Raw genomic sequence first — 19,608 nt, 5'->3', positions numbered from 1 at the left:
CTTCCGAGCGGCCCGAGGAGGGCCGGCGAGCATGGCCGACCGAGTTCATGCCAATGTCTGTGATGTAGAACATCTTTCAGATTATGAACCAGCCGAAAGACGAGGACAATGAAAGACGAGACACACACGGCAGCTGGTCTAACAACTGTGGTTTATTGAACAGAGCACATTTCAAAAGAAAGCACACCGCACTAAAGCAAAAATCTGCGACGCCTCCGAAATAGCCTAGGCACTATAGCCGGTTAAATAGGCAACCTATATCTTTCTACATCAACGAGATGGATGCGGTGCTGCTACTAAAATTGTCACCTTGCGTACTTATATGATAAGCTTCAAGAACTTCGCGTTCTACCTTACCCTGGTCTCAACAAGGAAAAGTGCCATTAGAAAACAGCGAATAGCAACCGCATTACCGACAATGGCGAGACAAATTTGCTCCGTTAGTTGGTGACAGAGAGCTGTGGTGCTCTCTCAACCTATCACTGATACACCGGCGTGTTTGGCCGATGTAAACTTTTTCACATGTCAGCGGAATTATAGATGACAGTGTGTCACAAGGAACATAGCAAGTATCATGTCGCGTCGAACCCACAGGAGGCATAGTTATGCCTCGTGGAGCACATGAACAAAGGCTTGAAAATTCGCAAGGAGCAGAGAGAACAACCTTGACGCCTTCATTGCAACAATATTTTTACGTTATGGGAAATCTCATGCAGATAAGGCATCTTCTAAAGTTTCTTCCTTTCAACTTCAGCATGCTCAGGCACTTTTTCTTGGTCCCTCTTAATTCTTTGCACCAAGGTTTCTGCCACAGTATTCAGATCTACTTTAGGGAAACCTGCCGCCAGTAATCGCTCAACCTGGCTCTCACAGCTTATCCTCATGCGCTGGTGGCAACTCTTCTGCAGAACACTGCGAAAACAACTCATAACAATACTTTTCCCTATTGCAAAAACCAGTGCCACTTGGGTCAAGCGCCCCAGTGTCATACCTGATTATGGGCCCAGTATGACGCTGGACACTGGGCACACTGGGGCGCGGCATACTGGCATGCTCCGCACTGGCGAAACTGGTCACCTGAAGAAAAAAAAAGCCTAGGATAAAAAAAGCTAAAAGGTAACGAAGCATCTCAAGGAGATTAAAAAAACTAAAAACAAAAAAAAAGAAAAAAAAGCGGCACCTAGCGTGCTTTGAACTCGCTACCTCTTAATCTAGCTTTCTACGCTAACCACTCAACCACGCTTTTTTTTTTCGTTATTTCCTGATTTTTGCAAGACAACACAAACACACACAAGACTGATAAAATAAGCCTGCAAGGGGCTGGCTTCATCGTTCTGAAATTCATTTAAATCCATCAAAGGTTCTACCTTTGGCAACCACCAGGGATTACCATCGTCAAACTTCACAATCTCGACGAACCAATGGACAGCCTCGCGGAAAAAACTTCGTGCAGGACGCGCATCAGGATCACAGTGATATCCTGACATGCGTGAACGCCATATACTGTGGAGGCCCATTAGCATGATTGAATCATATGGGACCCCCTCCTCATTTTGCGTGGGTAAGTACCGCATTCCGTAAGGATCAATGGGTAAATCTTTCTTTATGGTTCTTTGAAATACATTTCAAAAATAAACCCATTGCTTAATTTGTAAACAACGAGAAATTCGACCACGCTGAGAACTAGAAGCCTTTGAAGCATTTTTGCATTTTATGTCAGGACCGCATTTATAAGGTTGGGACCGGTATACAGCCCCCCCCCCCCCCCCCCCCCATTGCTGCCGCTTTAACAATTACAACTTCTTGATCATTGGAGCTTGCTGTCTACTCTCACGACTTGCAACTAATGTTCTGGGTGCCTATGCGCTTTTTCGTACACTGAAATAATTTCAAAATGTGGAGTTTGACATCGCTGGCAAATTTACCAACGCCGGCTCCTCAGTGCTGCTCTGCTACCATGGGCGTAATTTTCGCTGAACACGGAGCTTTAGTACAAACCTTCAAGGAAAAAAGTGCGACCAAGTGTCCATACCGGCAAGCGCAGCAGCGACGACACTATCTTGCGTGTAACTAAGCCTTATTTGTATGTAAACATTTCGGGAAGCGTTGCGATGACCGAGAGCTCGGCTGCTTTCGAAGGAACGCAAAAGCCTGAAAAACACGCAAAATATTAGGTTACAAGCGCTGTATGTTGTTGTTTTTTCTCTCATGGGCCCATCGGTCGGTATACTACTATTTGCCTTGTTTCATTTTTTTTTCTGCTGTTTATACTGGGCCGTGGTGCAGGCTACGCTCGCTACTGCGTAGGCCCTGTTGGGTGCCTGCGATTGAGCCCGCATTGAACATTTTGGCAGTAATCATTGTGCTAAAGTTCCCTTAAGATCCGCTATGAACTTTAATAAGCATGTTAGCCCACATTATTCAATTCCAGTTTTAGTTGTACGAAATAGTGTGTCATATGAGATATCAGAGGCGCGGCGATCGTGGTCTCTCTCGAAACGCTCAAAACGACCTATCGAAACGTGGAAACTGTAGAAAATGATACTGACTTTGTTTTCTTACAAGTGCGCAACGACTTCGCAGCAAAAAGCGCTCTCTTGAACCATATTTTTCATATGCGCCCCGATAGTCGATTATGAGTAGGCTGTTGCCATGATGGCCCCTTAGGGATGCTAACCGGTCGACGCCGCGGGCCGCTCCGGGTATACTGGCATCAGTGCGGCCCCAGCGCACATGCAGCGCTTCTCCCAGTGCATCGCGAATGCCAGCGACGCACCCCGGGTCAAAAAGCTAATCCCAGCGTTTTTCTCCCATCGTACCACTGCAACCAGTGTGTTCCCGTTAGTGTTCCAGTGAATATCGCCGACCTCCAGCGTGCCCAGCAGACCCAGTGAAAAACCAGCGCGAAAATCTCACTGGCTTAATTCGCACTGGAAGACGCTGGGAGACGCTTTTTGTAAGAGTGGAAGAGTGCAGTGACCACGCTTTCTTACTTGTCAGTAAAAAACACCAGCAAACATGACCATCGTCGAGAAAAGTTAGTTGAAGTTCTAAAAATCTAATGTTTTGGTCATTGGGTAGTTCATATGTAAAACAAGGCATTCGAGCAGGCTGTAAAAGCTTTCAAATCATAGTCAACAACCTTATGCAAGGAGTCATCCGGTGAAAGTTTTAAAATTATGAGGAAATTGTCAGCATACCTAAAGATTTTGCACACGCGCTGGTCAAGGAGAGAGCCTTGTAGTAAGTTATCAAACTTTGCTAAAAGTATATGGCACACGACAGGAGCTACACTAGACCTAATGGAGATTCCCTATTTCCGTATAAACAGATCGCCATTAAAATCTACTGCGGTGGATGAATGAGAAACTGTTAGGAGTTCCAAACACATATCAACAGAGACACAACATGCATTTTGGAAGGCAACCACGCCATTCTGTTCAATCAGGAGATGAACTGCAGCAAATAGTTCATCATTAGGAATGCTACAAAAAAGGTCTTCAATGTAGCCATCGTTGGTCCAAGTAAGCCGTTGCTGAGTACTTAAACCACGTCAGCTGCGTTCACAATGCTGCAAGAATCTTGCATTGCGAGGGACTGCAGATGTCGCGGTAAATACTGGCCCCAATGAATCCTGCCATGTGTCAGCTTCCGTCACAATGGCTCTGAAAGGACAGTCTGTCTTGTGGGTTTTTGCAGAAAAAAAAAACATTTGCAGGCGGTTTCCTTTGCTAGTCCTCACTTTCTGAGCTAAATTACCCACCTTCTTAGCTTCTAGGATTTTAAGAGCTGTAGGTTTCAATTTTGAAGACTCATTTCGTAGGCTGGAAATTCCTATCAATGGCTGCCAAGGCCTTCTCACCAAACGTGCGCGTGGGCTTAACCACAATCGTGCCATCCCTGTCCGCTTGAAGAGTTTCAAGTTGTTTTTAATTTAGTGGTCGACAACCCGTCGAAATCCTTTGCCTCTAATCCTCTGTTGCTTCCTATCTGCCAAGCGTAGGACGTCCATGCCTTCAGACAGACACCGCTGCTTCTTTTATTTGTCAGTCTTCCCAGCTACACGATGCACCGTGGCAAGGAGTATGACTAATGCCACGTGGCTCCACGCTGTACTTGGGTCCATACTATAGTAGCTCATCAATTTTTCTAGGAACTGACACCTCACAAAATAGGTAACAGAGGGTCTGTGCACCTTTGGCTGTTCTTTTCTTGGCTCAACCAGCTTGAGCGGTTACTGGCCGCAGGTTTCCCTAAAGCACTTCTGAATGCTGTGGCAGAAACGGTGCTGAAAATAATTAGGAAGGGCTAAAAAACTGCCCAAGCGTGCTAAAGCTGAACGGAAGAAACTTGAGATGCCTTATGTGCATGGCATTTCCTATAATATTAAAAAAGTTGCAGCGAGGCAAGACGTCAAGGTTGTTTTTTCTGCTGCTTGCAAACATTCAAGCCTTTTTTTTTTTTCACTTGTTGCACTTGGCACGAGTAGTCCCCTGTGTGTTCGACGCAACATGATTTTGTGCCACACGTGTCATATACAAGATTCTGCTGACATGTGAAAATCGGCCAAACAGGCCGGTGTAGGCTGCGAGAACAGCACAACTCTGTCAGCCACTAACGGAGCAAATTTTTCTCGCCATTGTTGGGAATGCGGTTGGTATAGGCAGTTTTCTAATGTGGCTTTTCTTGGTAGGGTAAAGGGTAAGGTGGAGCGCGAAGATCTTGACGCTTGTCATATAAGTATGCAAGGTAATAATTCATTAGCACCGCATCGATCTGGTTGACGCAGAAAGAAATGTTTCCCATCTCACCGGCTCTAATACCTTGGCTATCTAGGAGGCGTGGCAGTACTTGCGCTTTTGTGCTGTGTGTTGGTCGTCGAGCTGTGCATGCCTTGCTAGTTTTCTTGGTAAATGGGCTCTTTTCAATAAAGCACAGTTGTTAGTCCAGCTTCCGCGTGTGTCCTGTCTTTCTTAGACCTCGTCATTTGGCTGGTTTGTTATTTTTAAGACAATCTACCAACTGACCCAGGTTCCAATTCTCATGTTGACATAGCAGTTTGCCTTTGTATCCGCTGTAATGATGTTGCTGAATAGATTACCTGGCCTGATTAATTGAAGCTTACAAGTGCACCTGCACATAAACTCTATTGCAACTATTCTATGCAACGTTAAATGAATGAATATCTATTCGCTTTTGCCTTACAAAAAGCGCTGGTAACGCAAAAGAAGCAGTTCTCAATGGACGCTTGACGTTCTTCGTACCCCGTAAACGTCGACGTTAACAGCAGCGGTACTTTGTGTGGTATAGAATGAAAAATTCACGCGTTACAAAACAAGATAGTTCTGGGTTATTCCATGCGAAGTGCCCCAGATTCGAAAAGCGGCTATCACCGATTCTTTTGAAAACATTTGGGGTAATTGTCGATCGTGGTAATACTTGCTTGGTAAAGTATTTGCAAAAAAGAAATTTCACGTAAGGGAGTTTCGAAGCTTTCACGAACAGGCAAAAGCTGCTTGCAGTTAAATATTTTTAATCAAGTGCGGAGCAGATACAATAAAAACTCTAATTTATGTTATAGCATATATGTCGCTCTTTCATGTAACATCATAACTGCCCCCATATGGGTTTACTTGTCTTGCCTTAGTTCAAAAAAGAAACAAACAATTGTGCATTCTTTGTGTTTTATAGTGAAATTACTTCGTGTTTCATTCACAGTAAATTTTACATTTGTTTACTGGTAGATAGAGTTCATACTAAAATAATTTGAACTTCCTTCAAGAAGTACTTTTCAGAACAACACTCGCAAAGTTAGCAACAGCGATACTTTTATTAAATTCAGACGTAAACTAAGCAAAAATGCCCTCGAGATCAAAATACATGACATAGCTCACTGAAAACACAAACTTCACAGCGCACAATCCAGAGCTTTTTGGTCGAGTAAATTTTCTGTTAAGCGAAAAAAACATTTTTGAAGTTCACAATTAGCGTCACTGCTCGGCACATCCGGACTGTGCTTTCAGCGAGTGAGACTACACGTCACAGCTCAATTTGGAAGTGCCTATGAGCTCTTGATCCCATATATGTGGGTGAATGGTATTTCTGAGCAAAACTGGCAGTAAAATCACTATTTACGCTGTTGCAGTTTTTTTTTTTTTTTGCACTGTAATAATATTTTAATGAGATATATTTCTGTGAAGAAAGCAAACCATGAGCAATATCAGGTCTTCGTCTATACGGAAGAATTATAAGACATGAGACACTTGACGCATGGCGCTAATTTATTGCCTCGTGCATAAAAAATGGAGCTTGTTAAATATGCAAAAGTCTGATTCTCGCTACTCCAACCATAGCATATCCTTTTCTGAGCGAATTGTGCTTACATCATGCTCCATCAATGCACAGCGTCATCATTAGCATGTCGCGCCCATCCTCAGTCTAACCGCGCGTTTACAGCTTCAAAGAGTTTTCACAAGGCATCAAGAAACGAAACATTCTATTGCTGAACCGGTGAGGGGATGAGAAAAAAACCCAGAGAAGATGAAAGTACAGAAACTTCCCATTTGCATGTTTACCCTCCTTCTATCGAGTCCCTGGGCCTTTCAAGCCATCACTTCCCTCTGCTATGAGACAGGAGAAAATAAATCACCACGTGATTCTTCTGCCTCTGCAAAGTTCACTAATTATCACACAATTGGCGTCAGATCTATCCTTTCTTTGTATTCTTGACCACGCAGAGGCCGAAAAATGAGTATCAAGCTCTGCAAAGTGCATCGTTCAAGAATAATTTTGGTTGGAATCAACTGATTTAGAAAATGTTGGCTTGGGAAAAGGCTAAGGTAAACATGCGTTCCAAGAAAAGGTAGTCGCCGCACAATTGTTATACAGTGAAAGCAGAGTTCGGAAGTGCGAGCTAGTAACACTGGTTGTGAAATTCAATGCTATGTTTCTTGCGTGAACCAAGCTTTATTCCGACAACAAAATTGTGGATTGCAGGCTAGGAACTGTATGAGTTTAATGCGGAACTTCGCGTATTTTTATCTAGAGGGCCCATATATTTATTTAGGGCGCAATCTAAGAACAACATCACTTTTTACAAAATTTAGGGTTCATTTTTTTTAAGTACTTTTTAAAGAAAGCTAAAATTATTTTTGGCATTAGCTCTACCGAGAGATGAACGGCGAAGCATCTTTTCTGATTAAACCATAAATGACAATAATACTAAAAATACTGAAACCACACAATTGTTTGCTTCTTTATTCAATCAGGGATACGCATAAAATGCTTATTGAGGGCACTATGAAGTCAAATGAAAGAACAACCTTTCTGCATTGATATAAAATAGAATCCGGTATTTTATTCGGTTTCGCACTGAATTTAAATGTTTTAAAAGGCAAGCCTCTTTTGCGTCTTTGCGAAACTTCGAAAGGCGCTTACGTGAGACAAAATTTTTTTTCGCGGAGATAATTTGACTAAACAGTACTCACATAATCGACAATTATCCCAATTTTTTTCTTCGAGAGAATCGGTGGCTGTCGCTTTTGAGCCTAGGATGTTTCAAATGAAATGACTCGGATATGATACAGAACAAATATATCACGAGAAGGAAATGTAAATAAAAATAAAAAATGTTAGAGAGATGCACTCCTTATCAATACAACCTAATCAGTGAACATTTCTCGGAGTAAAGGAAAAGTCATTTTGTTTAGGTTGCTATAAAGAAAAGTATTGAAACATTTGGCAGTATATATTTCATCATAGTAAAACCATAGTTAATTCCACACTTGGATACCTCCAACTTTTCGGGGTTTGTTCTAATATAGATTATATTATAACTAAATGTTTAGTCTATGTCGAAACGCTTGAATAGTACGGTTGTTCGTCTACGGAAAAGGAAAGAATAGGGACGGTTATACAGCAAGCTTGTATTCTACTTATTTTCGCATGTAATGTTTTTGGGGGGATCATCTGTCACATATACTTAGGACGAGTCATTCAATAAAGAAAAAGGAAACACACTGTGTAAGCTATCACACTAAGATAAAAGAGTGCAATGCAATTCACTGTTATGAAGACGAAGCACTATAGATTAAGGAAAGCTGACGTTTTTTACGCTTTTGGCTATTTATACTTATTTTTGAAACGAAACACCGTTTCCTCCATCTGAGGAGACATTCTGTTGTTTTAAAGGTATACTTCAACCAGTGGATGCTTGCGGCGGTACCTGCAAGGACCCTGGATGCCGAGGCCCCGACGAATACCTGACTTTATACCACTGGCCTGATTTTTCGTGGTATCCACTGCCTACCGGAGAGGCATGCTACGAAGCTCATACTACTGGCTGCTGGAGAGTGGGCTACACTGAATCGGGCTGTATATACTGCTGTCTATAAACTAAGATGTACTGGCTCTCCTTTTCTCATTATTGGCCACCCCGTGGCACGTATAGTTTCATATTGTTTTTCGGCATCCTTTTGAGGAGGGCGAGATATATGGTGGGCGGAAGCGAGGAGACTACCAAGCAATTCTGAGCATTTGGTAACGATATAGAACTGTGCGAATTAAATGGAGTTCTAGAAGAGATCCGATGTAAACCATTTTTATTGGTTATGTTTTGCGTTGTTCCCTTCAAGTTTGTTGGCAACTACGCTTATCTGAAGTCTAGGTCAGCAGATAATCTTTTATGTAATGTGAAACTTCTGTTTGTCACCTTTTTCGAGCAATATTCCACATTTTCTGACGTTAGTGCAACCAAAACGCCCGCTCTTTATTTATGCTCATGGAAGTTGGGTCTAGTCATGTGAAATAATGTTTTCGCAGTAACTTTCTATCGAGTCGCGAACAATATATAGATAAAACTTAAAGAACTCCGCCATGCGGAAAGCACTGAATGTTCGGTATCTCGCAGAGTAGATGGTCTTGCTAGATCATGCGATTTATAACTCTAGGCTAACCTGTGTATCATTGTAAGAACTTTTGGGCAATTTAATCAAATTAAGTCATGGATTCTTTTAGGTGAACAGAGCAGAAATGCTTTTACATTTTATTGCTATACTAAATAGACAGGTATAGTCGCGTTAGGTAATATAACGCTGCCGCAAAATAGCAGCATTAAAAACAATTAGGCAGATTTCCCACATTCTTGAGAGGTATCTCATGTTGGCCCTGTCATTTCCACGTTGTTGTCGTCGAGCCGACGTATACTGTCCAACCACGGCCGCTCAATGGAGGCGCACTTGGGTGCGGCCCGTCGCGTCACCCAGAAGAGCCGTATTGCGCCTAGTTCTCATCGCCACCGCTGCGGCGCCACCGCTCCGGGATGAGTCCGGGCGGAGAGCTGCGCGCAGCGGCCGTGGCTGTGCTTTCGTTTCGGCGTCCGCGTGGTCGGCGCTTGCTCAATTTAGGATTATGAGTGGCGTTTCACACAGTATGTGATGCTATCTGCAAGTTTGCTATTGATAAGGTGATAGCGACAAGTCATCATCACTAGGCTTTTTCAAGTCATTCGTGGCCTTCCGTTTAAAACGAGAACGAGGCAGTCGTGTGCTTCGCTGAGTGCGCACCCATTTAGTTGCATTTCAACCACTGTAATAACGTATTAGATATTGCAATCTTGAAATCGAGACATTGTTTGGGGCCATTTATTCAGCGTGCACTTTTCTGGAAACTTACAATTCAGGACGTAGATTTCAACATTATTGTTCAGCCTGTTCCTCCGTTTTCACTGGAAATAATATTCAATTGAGTACCACCACCAAAACATACCAGCTAACACAAACTGTTGCAAAAGAAACAACACAAGACAGCCAGTTCAACGACACGCCCGCAGGCTGAGGCAATTTTTTTCTCGTTTGATTATGAAGCCGCGTGATGCACAAAAGACACGCAAGCTTATTTTACATGCTAAGAATTTTTCTCGAAAAAGGTTTATGTGCAAGCGTGATTTTTTCCACTGTCTGATTGATGTTGCCTGTCCAGTTGGTCAGTAGTGGTCGCATTAGTTTGGTTAGGTCCTTAGTGTGACTGCGGTCTTCTCTCTCGCAAATCAACTCCGGAAATTGCACAAAATAGGGAAGACGGGATGAAATTACCATGTTGCATATCTTGCTGCTTTTTATGACCTGCGGGCACTTCATCACGTACCTTGCTAACAAATGTGCATGGTGATTTTCAGATACATTAGGCGTCCATCATCAAGAATTTTGATAAGTCCAGGGTTTTGTAGGAGTGACAAGGCACAAAGTTAATAAATGGATGGGGACTAATAAAATAAAATTATTGACACTCTAAAGTAAGCACTAGAAGTTATTTAAACTTTGGTAATATATAAATAATGAAAACACGGACAGGCACTGAAAACAGAATAAATAAAAATGTTTCATGAGATTCTGTAAAACTATTCGTATACTTTCTCTTCAAATGGACGTGCAAGGTAACCAGCCAAGAATGCAATCGGTGCTAACTCTATGTCAGCTGCTGGTTCACACCACACATGAATGAATCCAAGCTGACTCGAAAACTCTCTCGCAGCAGACGTGATATGGCAGTTGGCAAGGTACGACTTTCATAATCACGAATGCCAAGTTTTATAGCTGCCTATTGTTGATAGGTGCATTTTCAGACTGATTCTTGCAAGTTGCCAACCTGCACAAAGCATGGCAAAATGTGTAAGCTCAGTCGATATATTTTTTTTCGCTAATGGTACCTTCAGTATTTTCTCCAAGGTGAAAACGGCAGCCCTTGCGTCAAGTTTGTCGTTCCCGCCTTTGAATTGCCTTAGGCTGCTAAAAAGCCATACTATAGGTCCGCTTTCAGAGCCTGCTTTAGGGCGTATCGGAAGCTGAAAATAAGATTCGGTTAAATGCAATGCACTAGTAAGGCACACAGAAGACATTGTTGTAAGATACTTGATGTGATCAAGAAGGTACTTAATTTGCGCCACTGTGAATCTGGTTGTCATGATTGTTGCTTCGTACGTTTGCTTGGTTAGCCTTTGCTTCGACGTGCCTCCTTGGACCTGAATGTCTTCGATATGGCAAAGTCCAACTCTAACCAAGAGAGTCGCTCGTCATCTGACAAATAGAGCGGCTCCTCTTGGTGTCTCCATGGCTTCACTTATGCGACGTTGAGCAAGGCATACCATTTTGATATCATCGTCATAAAAGTGATCGTGGCGTAGCTATCTTGAAACACACATGCTTCAGGATGACACGGGGGGTTGTCCTGGAGGAAATGAAGTGTAGCTATAACAAGTGGGGAAAATAAAGCTATTGACCTGCGCACATTAATTTTTTCAAGGTAGTTTGGCTCAACATGAGCCCGCGTGAGTAACTTGACTTGTAATGTAGGCAGTTCGGGAACACGGAGGGGACACCTGAAGGAAGCATGGATCTTCAGTTTTATGTTCTTCCTGTAATCGTCATCTGTGAAGTGCAGTGAGTATACCAGTGACTTGTCACTGGGCTCCCACCGGCTTCCTTTTCCATCCTAGCCCTCCCGAGATATGTTTTTCAGCCATGCTGCTCGACGTTGTGAATCGCATGAGAACTCATGTGGTAACCGATCTTTTCTTGCTTTCGTGGTGCTCAGCGGCACACAGCAGTTGCCTGGCATGGTGCTTTGGACGCTTAGGACGCTGTTGGCACAGGCACCGATGACACGCATGCAGAACTATCAGAACCACGCGGTTATGCTGAGTAGTCAAAACGATAACACGCGCCAACCCAGCCAGCGCGCTCCTTCCGCGTCGTCTGCTCGTCCGTGCCGGCGACGCCTTGTCCTGGAGTGGTGGCGCCCCCGCGGAGAATGACGGCGGAAACTGTAACTTCTCCCAATACGCGCTTCCCCAGCCATTGAGGCGCGACGCGACGGGCCGCACCAAGTGCGCCTCCATTGAGCGGCCGTGGTCCAACTAACTGCATATAAAACCGTCGCTCAGCAGATACTTAACTACGCCAGTATCATATGGACCTCACACCAATCCTCTATCATTAGAATGCAACAGATTGCATTTCGTTTTATTTTCCATACTCGCCTTACGACATGTTGAATGCCTTACGCTGTTGCCACTCGCGTGGCATACTTCCGCCGCACGCCGAAAAACGAAGTGAACTCCGCAGGCGTCGGAGCAGCCGCATGTGCTGTAGCGTCACTACATGCGCTTGCGCCTGAGAACAAGGGGGTCAGAGCCGGCAAGAGAGCTTAAGAATACTCGGGATCTTCGCCTCGGCCTCACGCTAAAGCTGTCGCCTCTTCAGCTTCTCCTCAAATAATTGTGGCCGCGGTCGCTGCTTGGCTACCTCTCCAGCGCAATCGATAGAACCATTAAGGCTCCTACCCAGCACGACGTGTCTCCTTCTCTGTCACTGGCGTATAAACATGCATAGAAAAAAATATATATATCATGCCACCCTCCCAACTTTTTGTCAGCAGCTATCTTTGCTGGTGTATCAGACCTTGTTCTTCACACTGCGTCACGCGTGGAAACGTCTGCCAGAAGCTTTTAGTGCTCACTCTGTTAATATTGTTACGTCCTTAGCGTCGCGACAAAGACCTTCTAGCCGGCTCAGTACGCCAGGTACACACGGCCAGCGGGAAGCAACACAGGTGCAACACGACAAAAGTCGAACGGGCGCTCCCACATCTTCTTCCTCTTCGTTCTTCTTTCCTCCGTGCTCTGCTTGAGACCAAGTCGGTAACACTTCCCCCGTCCCAGGCGAAGCCCTCCCCACGAGGATTACAGGGTTTCAGACGCGTGACGTGAACAAGCTCAGTTCGTGAAGAACGTCGGCCGCTTTTGGTGAGGCGTGCAATCCGATAAGTGAGGTCACTAATTTTCTCGAGGATAACGTAGGGATCGATAAAGTACGCGATCAGTTTCTGACTTAAGCCACGCTTCCTTAGAGGACGCCAAAGCCAGACCATCTCGCCAGGGAGGTAGGTGACGTGGCGATGGAGGTCGTCGTAGCGGGATTTCGAGCGCTTTTGTGAGGCGAGAGTTCTCAGGCAGGCTATCCGGCGGGCTTCTTCAGCCCGGTAGAGGATCTCGGAAATCCCAGGATCGTCGTCTGTGGAGAACGGGAGGATGGTGTCGAGAGTGTGTCGAGGAGATCGGACATAGAGGAGAAAGAATGGCCTGTAACTTGTTGTTTCCTGCTGGGTGGTATTGTATGCGTATGTTATAATTGATAGCAGTCCCAGTCCTTGCGGTCGACTGCGACGTGCTACATTGAAAACATGTTGGTGAGTGTCCGGTTAATTCGCTCGGTCAACCCATTTGTTTGCGGATGATAAGGGGTATAATGTAGGAAATGCGTTTGGCGCAAACAAAGAAGCTATTTAAAAACAACAGGGGTGAACTGACGACCCCGGTCGATTATCAACACACGGGGAGGTCCATAGCGTAGTATAACAGAGTGCAACAGGAAGAGGAAGACTTGGTGTGCAGTAGCCGACGGAAGAGCTGCCGTCTCAAAGTAACGAGTGTTGTAATCATTGCAGATGACAATCCAGCGATTGCAAGAATGAGACTTGTGAAAGGGTCCAAAGAGGTCTACCCCGACCTTCTCAAAAGGGGATCTTGGAGGCGTCACAGGATTAAGGATAGCAGAAAAAATGCCGGTGGGGCGTTTGTGACTCGCACACTGATTACAGATAGCCACATTCTTCTCAGCGGTTTCACGCATCCGTGGCCAGTAGAAATGTTCTAGGATGCGACAGAGCGTCCGCGTAGATCCCAGGTGTCGCGAGGTTGGGTCGTCGTGCTTAACGCGCAAAACAGAGGAGCGTAAGCTGGCGGGCGACACCAGAAAGTACGTAAACCAGTGGCAGAATAGTCCTTTGTGTATAGACCACCCTGCATATAATAGGGACTGGAGGCTGTAGGGTCCCCTGCAGCGGTAAAGAATAGTTAGAGGTTCCCGTCCTTCCTCTGCTCAGTGCCGAACGTACGGCTATCGGGGAATGAAGGTAAAACTTCAGCGATGAAATGATCAAAATTGTCGGCGTCACATTCCATCGTGGAAAGCAGTAAACTTGAGAGATAGTCCGCGTCAGCGTGCCGGCGTCCACTCTTGTACGAAGCTGTGTAATTGAACTCTTGTAAACGGATTGCCCACCATGCAAGACGGCCGTGCAAAATGGAGGTTTATCAGCCAGCACGATGAAAGATGACCAGTAGCCACTGTGAAGAGTCGCCCGTATAGATAACAGCGATACCGCTGAACGGCGAAAACTTCTGCAAGGCATTCCTGCTCAGTGATTGTGTAATCGCGCTCAGGTTTCCTTAAGGAACGACTGGCGTAAGCAATAACATGTTCCTTGTCGCCGTAACGCTGAATCAGCACAGCACCAATGCCAACACCACTGGCGTCCATGCGCAGTTCCGTTACTGCAGAAGGGTTGAAATGCCGGATGATCGGATGTGATATTGTCACGGTGTAAGGTCTCTGATCAGAAGTCACCGCGGGACACAGGAGTAACAGAAGTCACAGTGCGGCAGGAAAGTAGCAGGTCCGCTTCGACAGAAGAACTTCAGTTTTTTCGCCTCGAGGAGACGAACGTCGGTTTCTTCACCTCGAGGAGACAAACGTCGGTTTCTTCGCCTCGAGGAGGCACACGCTCGCGATTAGCACAGAGGGAAGATAAAGAATGCAGCGCGTCATTGCCCCCCCCCCGGGTACAAGAAGCATCGCCCCGATGCTGGAAGTATGGGTAGAGATAAAAAAAAAAAACATTGCACGAAGGGCCGTTGCTCACGCACAGACAGAGTCAACACTATCGGTCGTAATACGGTTTCAGGCGGACCACGTGGACCACGTACGTCCGGGAGCGTGGAGTGTCGGGACTTTTTAAATCCATCAGGAACAACCTCATAGTTTAGGTCCCCAACTTGGCTTACCACTTTGTACGGGCCAAAGTATCGACACAGCAGTTTCTCGCTGAGGCCTCGTCGACGCACAGGAAACCAAACCCAGACACGGTCTCCAACTGTGTACCGGACGTCACGGTGTCGCAGGTTGTATCGTTGGGCATCGCGGCGTTGCTGATTCTGAATTCGCAGCCTGGCCAGCTGACGGGCCTCTTCGACGAGGTGCAGAAAGGTGTGAACATCTGCTTGTTGGTTGCAGTCGTCTAGATGTGGTAATATGGCATCAAGCATTGTGGTCACTTCACGGCCATGGACCAGACGGAAAGGTGTCATGTTCGTTGTTTCCTGGACCGCTATATTGTATGCAAAGGTAACGTACGGGAGCACTTCATCCTACGTTTTGTGCTCTACGTCGACGTACATTGAGAGCATGTCAGCGAGTGTTTTGTTCAAGCGTTCGGTCAAGCCGTTCGTTTGAGGATGGTAAGGTGTTGCCTTCCTGTGTTCAGTATGACTGTGAATTAAAATCTGCTGCAGCAATTCGGCTGTAAATGCAGCTCCTCTGTCAGTAATCAAAATCTCCGGTGCGCCATGGCGCAGGACAACGCAATTGATTAAAACCTTTGCAACCTCTAAGGCAGTACCGTTGGGTAGAGCGGAGGTTTCCGCGTATCGTGTAAGGTAACACGTAGCAATAATGACTCACCGGTTACCGGAGTATGAAAGGGGAAATGGTCCCAGCATGTCCATGCCAATCTGCTGGAAAGGCCTCGCTGGTGGGTATATTGGCTTCAAGAGTCCGGTGGGCTTACTCGGCGGCACCTTACGACGCTGACAGTTGCGACACGTTTTCACATAGTGTGAAACGTCTGAGTTAAGTCGAGGCCAGTAGTACTTTTCCTTGAGCCTTGCAAGCGTGCGGCTGACTCCCGAATGTCCAGAGGTTGGTTCATCGTGGCAAGCTTGTAAGATTTTATCACGTATACACTGTGGGGATTCATAATCCCCTGCCCCCATTATAAAGGGCCGCGCGTAGTTAACACGCGTGATTACGTGCGCTCTTGGGGAGAACCGCGAGGAGAGGGCACACTGGCCACCCTCCCATCCTCCCAGGCTCCCGCGGCGACACCGCACGGGCTTCCTTCTTTCCTACTGGCATACCCAGGAAACCTCCTCTCCCCGAGCCGAGGTGAGATGCGCGTCTGTCGCAGCTCCCTCGGTGTCTTTTGACGGTTGGGCGTGCACGCGCACGGATCAGCATTCCCGTCGGGAGACCGCCGCCTTCACCCTCTGCTCCCGGTCCAGCGCGCACTGACTGCCGCGGGCCGTGAGCACGAAGCCGCACGCAGGTGAGCAGTACCTCTCACTCCTCGTGCGTGCTTCTCCCTTAGGTGGTTCTATTTCACCCCCGTACGCGGCGTTCACTCGCTACACGGCGGTTGTTCTTTAGTGTATTTTCCTTTGCCGTGTACTCGAGCACAATAAACTGTTCGAGTACGGAACTCGGTGTCTGTCCCCTCTGGCTCGAACCCGCCGCAGTAGCGACTTCTCGCACCGCGGGTTGGGGGTCACAGCTCTATCTGCTAGGGCTGCACGTCGGGGCTAGAAGGCGACTGTAGCGTCTAGTCCCCTCGTGGTGCATTCTTGCGGGATTAACCCCCATATCTTGGCGCCCGAACGTGGGGCCAGAGGTGCGACAAACCGAGTGTCTGTGTATCGGGTTTTCGACACAGACAGGCCATGGAAGCGAGCATGTCTGACTTTCACTCTGCTAATGCTTTCCGATATGGCTTCCCAATGGCAACCTATTGGCGCGGCTGTATCTGCTACAGCCGGTCCATTCACAGAGGCTGATGCTGGTCCCAGTGACCTCATATCGTTTGAGCCGAGCTGTGCTTCACGCGACGCACTCACTCAGACGCGCGTTGACGCAGGGCACTTTTCGCCAAGCGCTACGCCGCGAGGTATGGAGTGCACGGAGCGGCCGCTACCCTGCACACCCCAGCAGGTCGTTCAGCCAGATTTCTCTGGCCAGACCAATTCCCAAGAGGCTATGCTGCGCGACGCTTTGCGCCTCATAGAAAGCCTCACGGGTGTCGTGAAGACGACTCTGCACCCATCCGCGCCAGCTGCGAGACCGAGGTTAGAGGTGGTTTTGCCCAGTTATAGCGGTTATCATGATCGTATCAGTGCCAGCGAGTACCTGGACCGCATGCTGACTTACCAGCAGGCGACAGGGCTACCCGATGGCGAGATTCTGAGACGCGTCGTGCCAGTCTCACTGACCGATCAGGCTGCCCGCTGGTTCCGCCTCACTGGCCACCGGTCAAGCACGCTGGATGAGTTCCGAACGCGGTTTCGCGAGGAATTCTTGCCCGCAGATTACGAACGGCGTCTGCGGCGCGAGCTGGAGCTACGTACTCAGCATCCGGACGAGTCCTTGCTCGAGTACGTGAGGGCGATGGACCAGTTGTATCGTCTCGCATACCCCTCGGCTCCGAACGGCGAGAAGGTAGAGCGTGTCACGCGACAAGCTCACCCTACCTTCGCAGCCTACCTACGAACAGTTCAGTGCAGAGATTTGGACGAGCTCGCCTCGGCAGCCAAGCGCATACAGGTGGACATTCTCGCTTCGCGCACCTATCGGCCACCCCCGCCGTCGTCGTACGCACTTGAGCTGCGATGCGCCTTGAACGGAGGCACTTTTCGACCTCGTTCCCGGGGAGCCGAATTGGTTGCATTCAGTGACGGAAAAATAAGAAACGGTTGGGACCTGTCTGACCGAGCTCTCGACCCGTACACGTATGCCATGCGTACAGCGCACGCTACGCCCGGCCAAGACACGCAGAATCATGGTCGGCATCCCGACACGAGGACGCAAGTGCAACGCGCACCTGCAACGGTAAACCCTGCAGAGAGGTACGGTCGATCGGCGCGCGGCGACAGCAGCCCCGCCCGACAGCGGCCGACTGCCCTCTGCTACCGGTGCAACCAACCAGGGCACTACGCCAGGGAAGGCAGGTGCCCCGCTGCCCGAGAGCACGCGCTTTCGGGAAACGAGCGGAGCCGCCGCTGAGCACGACTGCACAGCCGGCGGCGTCAACAGCGGTGCTCAGTGAGTCACACGAACTCCTGGCCCCGTTGGCTTGTCGTTTTGGTCCCCCCAGCGACACGCCAGTGCCACTTATTGAGCTTACTGTCGTCCGGCGTAAGTTCATGGCTTTGCTAGGCACAGGAGCGTCCGCTTCGTTGTTTGGCGACGAGGTATGCGAGCATCTCCGTCGGAGTGGGATCCGATTGCGAGAGAGCAACCTCGTCTTCCGACTAGCCAGCGGCACGGCGCACGCGAGCGGTGCCGCGCGGCTTGTGGTGCGATGGGAGAAACGGGTCAGGCGCCAGCGCCTCACTCACCTCCCCGGCCTGTCGGTCCCAATCATTCTTGGTAGAAACTTCCTCGCTAAGACGGGCATTGGTATTGACGTCTGCAACGGAGGATATAGGGAGCGAGCATGTGGCACCCTGAAACCTTTCGTTCAACCTCAAAAAGCATCAGAAGTACCCTTGCTATCAGATGCTACGCGCGCAGACGTACGCAACAAGCGCCCGAAAAAGCTTCTCGAAACGCCTTCGGCCTGGCAGACAAATTCGCCGGTCAACCGCGCCGAGAGAAAAGGCGCGGAAGGGACTGACTCCCCTCCCGCGCGACCCCCTGCCCCTTTTGCGGTTGCACTTTGCGCCGCGGGGGAAGGCAGGCCTCCCCACCCTCTGCTGAACAACTTGAGCAGTTTGTCAAGGGAGGAAAAAGCGCGCTTGTCTCAGCTCTTGAACGAGTACGATGCAGTATTCACTGAGCGGCCTGACTGTACTACGCTAGTAAGACACAAAATTGAGACAGGTGACGCCGTTCCTTGGAAGTGCAATCCCCGGCCAGTCAGCTTGGCTAAGAGGAAAGCGCTTGATGACGCTCAGGATGAACTTGTCGATACAGGCGTCGTGGAACGTTCAAACAGCCCTTGGGGTTTTCCAGTGGTGCTGGTGCCCAAAAAGGACGGAACTACCCGCCTTTGTGTGGACTATCGCCGCCTGAACGAGGTGACGCGAAAGGATGCCTATCCACTTCCGAGTATTCCCTCGATCGTGTCCAATGTTGGCGGAGCGAAGTACTTCACTACCCTCGATGCCAGTAGAGGATACTTTCAGGTGGAGATGGATCCCGGTGACAGAGAGAAGACTGCATTCACCTGTCACAGGGGTCTTTTCCAGTTTACCCGAATGCCATTTGGCCTGGTTGGAGCTCCGGCGACGTACCAGCGTCTTATGGACCGTGTCCTAGGTGATGCAAGGTGGCACTACGCTCTTGCCTACCTAGATGACATTGTGGTGTATTCGGCAACCTTTGATGAGCACTTACGCCATCTCAGGGACGCACTGGAAAGACTGAGGTCTACGGGAATCACTTTGAACCCAAATAAGACTCAGATAGCGGCGACCCGAATAACCTTGTTAGGGTTCACGCTAGACAATGGACGCCTTCTGCCGTGCGAGGAAAAACTCCAGGCGATTTGGAAGTTCCCCTCGCCGACAGATGTAGGCGGACTGAGACGCTTTCTGGGGATGGTGAACTTTTATCGCCAGTTTATCCCAGATTGCGCCGCTCTGCAAGCCCCCTTAACGACTTTGTTAAGGAAAGGTGTTAAGTGGCATTGGGATCCCGAGCAAGAGGCTGCACTGCGAGGCCT

The 19,608-nt window shown here is 48.0% G+C and overlaps 1 protein-coding gene across 1 annotated transcript; it reads left to right on the top strand.

Moving 5' to 3' along the window:
• Window positions 1-16,835: 16,835 nt before the first annotated feature.
• LOC146193425 (uncharacterized) lies at window positions 16,836-17,945 on the top strand. Its single transcript, XM_084600546.1, has one exon. It carries the CDS (start codon window positions 16,836-16,838, stop codon window positions 17,943-17,945), a length of 1,110 nt encoding a protein of 369 aa, XP_084456672.1.
• The last annotated feature ends 1,663 nt before the right edge of the window (window positions 17,946-19,608 follow it).

Source organism: Amblyomma maculatum, chromosome 4 (genome assembly GCF_055883805.1).
Source record: "Amblyomma maculatum isolate TAMU_Amacu chromosome 4, ASM5588380v1, whole genome shotgun sequence".
Classification (NCBI taxonomy): Eukaryota; Metazoa; Arthropoda; class Arachnida; order Ixodida; family Ixodidae; genus Amblyomma; species Amblyomma maculatum.
Note: the sequence above shows the minus strand (reverse complement) of the source record. Positions and strands in the feature narration are given on the sequence as shown.

Excerpts from the sequence above, each read along its gene's own strand:
- LOC146193425 (XM_084600546.1), top strand. The coding sequence starts at position 16,836 with ATGGAGTGCACGGAGCGGCCGCTACCCTGCACACCCCAGCAGGTCGTT.